This window comes from Arachis duranensis, chromosome 6, assembly GCF_000817695.3.
Source record: "Arachis duranensis cultivar V14167 chromosome 6, aradu.V14167.gnm2.J7QH, whole genome shotgun sequence".
NCBI classification, from domain to species: Eukaryota; Viridiplantae; Streptophyta; class Magnoliopsida; order Fabales; family Fabaceae; genus Arachis; species Arachis duranensis.
The window spans coordinates 14,486,479-14,495,554 of record NC_029777.3 but is presented as its reverse complement, the minus strand read 5'-3'; the positions used below and the strand labels follow the sequence as shown (position 1 = coordinate 14,495,554).

Genomic DNA, 9,076 nt, shown 5'->3' with positions numbered 1-9,076 from the left:
TCATATACCAGGTTTAATACCATAAGAAAGGACATCATCAAGGAAATACTGCACAACAGACTTATAAAGTCACCACTCAAGGCAGGAACATACCAAGACCAGAAATACGTGGACAAAAGCAAACACTGCACGTTCCACCAAAAGTTCGGTCACACCACTGAAGAAAGCGTAGTAGCAAAAGACCTACTAGAGAGATTAGCCAGACAGAGATTATTGGAAAAATATGTCAGCTCCAGAGACCGGAAGGATACAACCAAGGACATCGACAAGCCGAGATATGACTCGTATCCCAAAGAAAAAGAAACATGGCGCAGCCCAATCGAAACCCATGCCTCCAAAGGAGTCATAAATTACATATCAGGCGGCTTCACAGGAGGAGGACTCACCAACACAGCCAGGAAAACAAGTTACCGGACTATGATGGCAATGGAAGGGTCGCACCAAAACCCAACAGTTCTAACCTCAGCTGCCCACATCAGTTTCAAGACTAACGATTTCAAATCACAGACACCAAACTTGGACGATCCAGTAAGTCTGCATTTGTTTTTGTAGACAAGACATGATATGACACTGAGACAGAGACACTAAAAATTACTCTTTATGTATTGTATTTGGTTATAATGGACAAGACACTAATGTAATGTTTAGTATTCTGTTTGGATACATATAAACAAGACTAAAATATAATGTAAAATTACTAAAATAGGCCTATCTAATTTTAATTTTCATACCCACCTCTCACCGTCTCTGTCTCTGTGTTGCACTCCTTGGATGCCACCCTAACTCTTCTCCAGGAGCGGTGGAGGAGTGAATGTTGTTCCACCTGCACGACGTTGCCTGTTTCTTGTGCCGTTTCCAATTTGTTTTCTGTTTCTCCCAACTCAGTCTCTCTTCTTTCTCTTCTTGGCTGTTGTTCTGAACCTTCTCTTTGTAAGTTCTATCTTGCTTGATTTTCATTAGTTTCTTACAACATGTTTGCAAACCCTTGATTTGGAAAAAAAAAAGACAAGTAAATTGATGTTTTTCCCATAACCTTGAACAAAACATGTCAAGGGAAAGTTTATTTGGGAAAGGAAATTAGGGTTTCGAAAATCTCCCTTTTTGATTATTCTATTTCTGAATTGCTCCTTGTTCACAATTATAACATGAAAATTTGAACCATTTATTACTATATACTCTATAATACATCTCTTTCTCAGTTCTTACTGTTCCTACAGCAGAAAAAAGGAACACGCTTGATTCAATTGTTAAACCCTGTTTATGACTAGATTCAATTGTCCTCTGTTTTCTGGTTATTGAAGATTGTGACTGTGTTGTTCTTGTTGATGATTAGTTACACTACTAAAGTTAGATGGAAGAGCCTTACATTAATGTTTATGTTTATATGATAATTTTAGTTGGATTTCCAGTTAATTATGAGTTTATCAAAGCAGTGAATTTGATATTTGAGTTAAATGATCCTACTCCAATAACACATTTTTTGTTTCTATTTTGGAAGCAAAATTTGGTATTACCCTCAATTTCTTGCAAATTATTTTGGCAACTGGAAAACAATGAATAGTTGCTCAATTAATATTTCTCAATTGATATATTATCTTTTATTTCACCTTTCAAGTACCAGAACAATACTACATTTTATAAGAACAATGCAAAATCTGTGGCATGGTTTATATATTCATTATTGTATATCAATTATTGCGTATGAGTTTTATGGAATAAGAATATGCACTATTTGGCCCCAATATAGTATTGTGGTTGATTAAGGAATTTTTATTATAAGAATTGCTCATTTGTGAATCAAACACAGTTGCGGTGGACCAAACATAGATCTTGTAACAAGGTTTTACTTTGAAAGTGTCTTGGTCTCACTTCATAGTTGGAATTTGATGTTTTCTCCCACATATTATATAGCTTAATATTCTGCAATCAAAATTATTACACAGTTAATTATATTTTTAATATTTTTTTTGGTCATTTGTGTTTTGCAGATTTATGCAAAACCATTTATCATGAGATACTGTAACAGCAAATGCTTCAAGATTATGATTCCTAGATTCAAAAGCAATTGGAAAATACTACTTAGAATCTGGATTCTAGCTATTAAATTATTTGTAATTTGTTTTTGGTCATAAAAGATTCATTTTATTCAGGCTTGTAAAGAATGACAACCATATGCAATGAAATATTATTCATAGTTAGATTTATGTTATAAACCAATTTATGTCAAATTTTAAACCAATATTGCACTAACATAGAATTAGATTTATGTTGTAACTAAACCAATTTCTGATCACAAATTTTGCCTTAACATAAAATTAAATTTCTGCACTAACAAATCAATCTCTCTCTGCATCAAAATTCTACACTATAAACTCAATGCAAAATTGAAACAAAATCCTAAATTCTGCACTAATATATAGTCAAATTCTGCACTAATAAAAACTCACTGCAAAATTCAAATTAGAACCATATAACTAAATGTATCACATGTCACATCCTAACACACAAATTATAGATAAAACATAATGCTAATTTGAGTCATTTGTTTCTTGAGAAAAGATTAACTCTAACTCTAACTATACAATATAGCTCTGGCAAATCCAGCTTTCTGATTATATCCTAGTGACCAAAAGGTTTTCTCCAGTCGAGGATTTGTGGAGAACTTGAGTGCAATCGAAATAATTTCGTCATATGTGAAGCCAAGCTCGCTAAGCATGTCACCAACCCTTTTTTCTTCATGAGTGTTTATCATAGCCAGAGCAAATGCATCCAAACGTTTTCCATGTTGATCAAACACATATTTTAGGGTCTTAGTTAGCTCCTTCATCATGTTGGTATCCTTCGTCGCCTTAGATGAATGTGGCTTCTTTTCTTGTTTCCTCTCAGAGGATGAAGCCACAAAGTTAGATTGTTGGGGAAGAGATTCACTGAAATTATGATTTGAGTTGAACATAAAAAATTTTTTGTCATCCATTTCTTCACCTCCATCTTTTTGTACTTCTTCTTCAGCGTCATTGCCACTTACAGCATCCACTCCACTTGCTCTTTCTTTACAAAATATTTTCTCCAAACGTGGTTACATGGGAAACGGCTTTCCTGGAGTATACAACCTTTGTCCTTGTTTCTAGGGAAAGGAATTACAAAAATATCATAAAAGGACAAAAATACATGTTGCACAAAATATAAATAATTTAGTAAATTCAAACTAGTAAACCAACCTTCAAATATGCAGCTAAGATCTCTTTGTTATCCACAACCACACATTGCTTCACATCATCCCATCCAAAATCACTACAGGCTGCCATGTCAGCTGCAAATTGATACTTCTCTTTTAGCCTTTTAACTTTATTCTTACAATGGCTTGTTTGAAAACTATCACCTGAAAATTTCTCATTCATTTTTGTCACAAGCTTTTCAAAAGAACCAGGTCTAAACTGACCTGCATCAGCTCTTCTTTCTTCAATGACAAGCTCCTCCATAAAACCGACAAATGCTTCTGTCTCTTCGTCAGTTTAGATATGTCTGTCCATTTGTCCCTATAATCTAGATTAACTCAATCAAAATTCAAGTAAACATTTAAGATATACATTATGTCATCATTGTAATAACTCATAAAATATAATACATTTAATAAAGTGCTACATGTAGTTCACATAATTAAAGTTTTACAATTAGTTCTTACAACAAATGTCCAACCAAACAAATTGAAAGATTCTAATAAAACATACATGTAACAAATAAATTAACTAATTGATTCGGGAATTCATCCAATCATTGTACATTTCGTTTGCTAAATTGTCTCGCCAAGCAGTCCAATCATTGCTGCCCTCTATGCTCTCAATCATGTCATCATCGCTATCTTCGTTACCACCATGATCATCTCCAATAAGCACTTGCTCCTCTTCAAGTAGTGTGTCCTCTTCAGGGTCGAATTCTATATTAAGCCGAATAAAGTTTTGCAGTAGACAACAAGAAATAATTATTTTATTTTGTGTCTTAACTTTGTAGAAACAAGAACTCCTCAAAATTGTCTATCTCTTCTTCAATAAACCAAAACAGCGCTCAATAATGTTTCTAGCCGAAGAGTGCTTCTTGTTAAAATATTCTCAAAAATTCCTAGGAGCATTTCTACCATGAGCCCATTCTTGTACGTGGTATCGAGTATGCCTATATGGTGCTAGAAATCCCTTGCAGTTAGTATAATTCGCATCTACTAAATAATAATTCCCTATAAATCGAAAGAGATACATTATGAGGACTATGGAATTTGAATGAGCTAAAAATATTGAAATGTTTTTGTTACCTAAAAATTAATACTTATAAACCAATTGGTATCTTGAGGTTATTACGACGTGAAATGGCATCTCTAAGGATTCTTGAATCCGAAGCGGATCCTTCCCATCCACTAAGTACGTACACAAAGTTCATATCTCGATTGCATACGCCTAGGATATTAGTTGATATCTTACCTTTTCTTGTTCGATATCTTGATTTATCTTTTTCAGGGACATTCACATTTCTATATGTTTCATCTAATGCTCCTAGACAACCCTAAACTAAAGAAATTGAAGTGTCAAGACTAATTCTATACAAAATTATAGATTATACAAAACCACTACCTCAATTATTTACTACATTTACCTTGAATCATTTCCATCTGGGATCTATGTAGTTATCTGGAACAGGAATAGCTTTTGCAAACAATAGATTTTGGACACGTATGACCAAGGATAACACCTTGTTGAAATACATACTTATTGTTTCTCCTGACTTATAAAATCTAACTTGGAGCGTGCGATTCTTTTTATGATAAGCTAGTATTATTAAAAATGTAATCACTTGTTCAGGTATACTTACACGACATTCATCTCTTAATCCACCTTGAACTTTTAGTAACTTACACAATCTTCCTAATGCATCTACGCTCATCCTCAATTCCCAAATACAATTTCTATTGCCCCTCCTATTAAGCGGTTTAATACATTTCGTCTTAAGGGATTAGTATTAATTTCTCTATTCCTAATCAACAAATGTTCTTTTCTCCTTTTTCTCAAATATAAAAATGCAAACATCAAAATTAATATCGTAACTACTTCAAGCTCAGCCTGAATCATAAAATAAAAATAAATAAATCGTCTAAATTGCTCAGAGCGATCCGATTGTTCCATTCTTCCCTAATCAACACATAAAAAATAACTTATATAATTAACACATTCTAAAAATTATCAGCAACAATAAACACAGCAGCCATAAGAGCAACAGCAACATAACTCACTAATTATATTAATTTTTAGTTCAAACTAATAATAAGAGACAAATTCAATACAATTTTTTTATTCATTCTTTTATTATGAACATAATACATCAACATATTAAAATTTAAAATAATTTTTTCATTCATTCATTCACACAATTAGGATTAAAGTCTTTGTAATTATAAATATCTAATAAATATAATTATAAACCAAATTTTCATTCAAAATATAAGTATAAATATTCTCTTCAAAGCAAAATAAATATAATCCAAAACATAATTATAAATATTGTCTCCAAAATAACATAAACATAATTCAAAACACTCAATTTTTATCTTCACACTCTTGTAAGTTAGGTTTGGGGAAGTTAGGTTTTGGCAAAAAAATTGCAAAAATACCCCCTCACTAATAAAAACCTTAGCCCGGCGGGGAAGTCCGCCCCGCCCCGCCAAAGCCCGCCAAAACCTGCGGTTTAAGCGGTGCGGGTTAGGCGGGCTTTTGCTATGTGGCGGTCCCAATTTTTCAGCCCAGCCCGCCTTTTTTGGCAGGTTACACGGGCCAGCCCAGCGGGTTTAGGCCCATTTGCCACCCCTACACACAATCATTGTAAATATTTGAGATTTTGTCAAAGAAAAGAATGTAGCTCTTCTTCTTATATGATTTTCAGATTGAAAAATCATAAAAAAAATTAAAAAAAAATAAAGCAGAACAAAATTTTTTTGAATAGAAAAAAAAAAAAAGAAGCAATAAGGAGAGATGCAAAGTAATACTTGGTTATGTGACTGATAAAGAGAAGAACAGTCTTCCAAGAATTATAATAGGAACAAGCGGTAATTGGCTATTAGAAATATTGTTATTAGATTAACTGCCCAAAAAAATCAATAAATAAAAGATAAGAAGATAAAAAATCAGAAAAGAGAAGAAGATAAAAAACCAAGAAAAGAATCAAAAACAAAAAAGAAGATACAGAATCAGGAAAAAGAAGAAGAAGAAAGAGAGACAGAAACAGAGAACAAGAAGAAGATATTATTGTGAAAGAAGTAAAGAAAGAGGAAGAACAGAACGAAGCAGAAAATCACGACAGGAAGAGCAAGAATAAGATCAAGAGTAGAAAGAGAGATCAAGAAGAAGAGAGAGTACCTGGAAACGACGGCAAAAAAGCTTAGGTTAGGTTTTTCACAAAAAGGAAAAAAATTTTCATTAAAAATCCCGTGTCCACCTTCCTATTTCCGTGTCCATCAGTGTACTTCGTTTAGAAGTAGACACAAAAATGAAAAAAAAAGTGTCTCAGAGACACTATGTCCACTGTCCATGTCTCTCTATCCAAACACGTTTTACATATGTATTGTCTATGTCTTTGTGTCCTGTCCACCATAAACAAACGCAGCCGTAGTGATCTCGGTGCACATGGGAGAGCTGACCGTAAAGAAAGTCCTGCTCGATTCGGGAAGTAGTGCCAATGTCCTATTCTATTCCACATTCACAAAGATGCAGCTAAGCGACAAGGCATTGCAACCATCAGGAGGAGAATTAGCAGGATTCTCACGAGAAAGAGTCCCTATATCAGGTTATGTATAGTTGAGAACAATACTGGGAGAATTCCTAAATTCCAAAACACCAGACATCCAGTTCCTGGTAGTCGATTGTGCTAGTCCTTACAATATTATTTTAGGACGCCTGTCCCTTAACTCTTTTGGAGCTATTGTTTCTACCATTCATCTATGTGTCAAGTTTCCTTTGCAGGATAACATAGTGGTGACAGTCCACGTCGACCATAAGGAAGCTAGACAATGCTATAACGCAAGTCTGAAGAAAATCACAAAGGAGGCCATTCTGAGAATTCATTCAGTATACAACTCGAAAAGCATCCCCATCCTGGCCGAAATGGACCCCAGGGACAACAACAGTCGCCCCTCCCCAACGGACGACTTAGAAAAGGTACTGTTGGATGAAACAAATCATTATACTAACATCGGTTTGGCTTTCTCTGCAGGAACAAAACAGAACTTGGAAGGCATAATAAGGTAAAAGAAACGTAACCTGGGCACTAAAAGAAGAAATTGCAGCAGCAATAGAAACATAGAAATTACTAGATGCAGGTTTCATCCGAGAAATCTGTTTCTCCTTATGGCTAGCAAACGTAATTATGGTCAGAAAAAGCTTAGAGAAATGGCAGATGTGTGTAGATTTCACAGATCTAAACAAAGCCTGCCCGAAGGACTCGTACCCATTGCCGAACATTGACAAACTCGTAGACGACACCTCAGGATACCAAGTCCTAAGCTTCATGGATGCCTACTCTATATACAACCATATACAAATGCACCCAGATGACGAAGATAAGACGGCATTTGTAACTGACCAAGGTATCTTTTGTTATAAAGTAATGCCTTTTGGATTAAAAAATGTAGGGGCCACTTATCAGAGACTAATGGACAAAATGTTTAAAAGTCAAATCAGACAGAATATCGAAATATACGTTGATGATATGGTCGTCAAATCTACTTCAGAAGAACAACACAAAGCTGACCTTCAAGAAATCTTCCAGCAACTTCGAGCTTAGAATATGAGACTAAACCCAGAAAAGTGCGCATTTGGCATACAGAAAGACAAATTTCTTGGATTTTTGTTAACAAACCGAGTTATAGAAGCAAACTCTGACAAATGCCATGCAGTCCTAAACATGCAATCCCCGAAGACAATCAAAGACGTACAACGACTAACAGGTTGTCTAGCAGCCTTATCCAGATTCTTACCAGCCGCAGCAACCATATCCTATCATTTCTTCAAAACCATGAAGAAGTCGGACAAATTCACCTGGACAGAAGCGAATTCAAAGATATCCTAGGATCACCACCTATACTCAAGAAGCCGGAGCTAGGTAAACCACTCTTTTTATTTCTTTCAATTTCTACTAACACTATTAGTTCTGTCCTTGTAACAGAAACAGGAAAAGAACAACATCCGGTGTATTTTGTAAGCAAAGTCTTACAGAATGCTGAGACAAGGTACCTGATGATAGAAAAACTAGCATTTGGCCTGGTAATCACTGCTCGGCGCCTAAGGCATTATTTTCAAACACACCCAATTATAGTTCGGACGGGTCATCCTTTGTGACAAATACTATCAAAGCCGGACTTAGCAGTGCGGATGACAAAATGGGCAATCAAGCTCTCTGAATTCGACATATCATTTCAATCACGAGGATCGTTTAAAGCCCAGGCATTAGCCAACTTCATTTCAGAATTCACGGATAAAGAAGAACACATCGAAACATGGGAATTATAAGTAGATGGAGCATCAAATGAAAACAGATGTGGAGCAGGAATTCTCCTGAAAGACGATAGTGGAGTCTAAGCCGAACAGTCAAGCAAGTTCCTTTTTGAAACAACCAACAACCAGGCCGAGTATGAAGCCACTGCTAGCAGGCTTAAAGGTACACTATGACTAACTCCTCGTGGTACAACAGGTAAACGATCAATTTCAGATACGAGATTTGCTTTTAGAAAAATATCTGAGCTCGGTCAAAACCCTAATGAAATCTTTTCAAAACTTTGAAATACTACACATACCTAGAGAACAAAATGACAGAGCCAATATCTTATCCAAATTAGCCACACATAGAATAACCGAACAGTCAACCATTAAGTCACATTACATTAACAAAACCAAGTCTCGATATCAAGCCTATTCTAAGCATATTGCAGGAAGAAGATTGGCGAAACCCATTCATTCACTACCTGAAGTTTGGAGAAATACCCAGAGACGATAAGCCGAGGTCATTCAGATACAAGGCCAACTACAATACTCTAATCGGACAA

General features: G+C 35.1%; 1 protein-coding gene across 1 annotated transcript; it reads right to left on the bottom strand.

The window, feature by feature from the left end:
* Positions 1 to 3,746: 3,746 nt before the first annotated feature.
* LOC127748436 (uncharacterized) lies at positions 3,747 to 4,428 on the bottom strand. Its single transcript, XM_052262961.1, has 3 exons — positions 4,326 to 4,428; positions 4,133 to 4,228; positions 3,747 to 3,934 (listed from the first exon to the last, which is right to left on the bottom strand). Exons 1-3 carry the CDS (start codon positions 4,426 to 4,428, stop codon positions 3,747 to 3,749), a joined length of 387 nt encoding a protein of 128 aa, XP_052118921.1.
* Between the last annotated feature and the right edge of the window lie 4,648 nt (positions 4,429 to 9,076).

Bases quoted from the DNA above. Each gene is read 5' to 3' on its own strand.
- LOC127748436 (XM_052262961.1), bottom strand. From the start codon at position 4,428: ATGAACTTTGTGTACGTACTTAGTGGATGGGAAGGATCCGCTTCGGAT. The intron at 4,229-4,325 runs GTTTATAAGTAT...TTCGATTTATAG, and splicing joins TAACCTCAAGATACCAATTG to GGAATTATTATTTAGTAGAT. The intron at 3,935-4,132 runs GTAGAAATGCTC...GGCTTAATATAG, and splicing joins CGTACAAGAATGGGCTCATG to AATTCGACCCTGAAGAGGAC.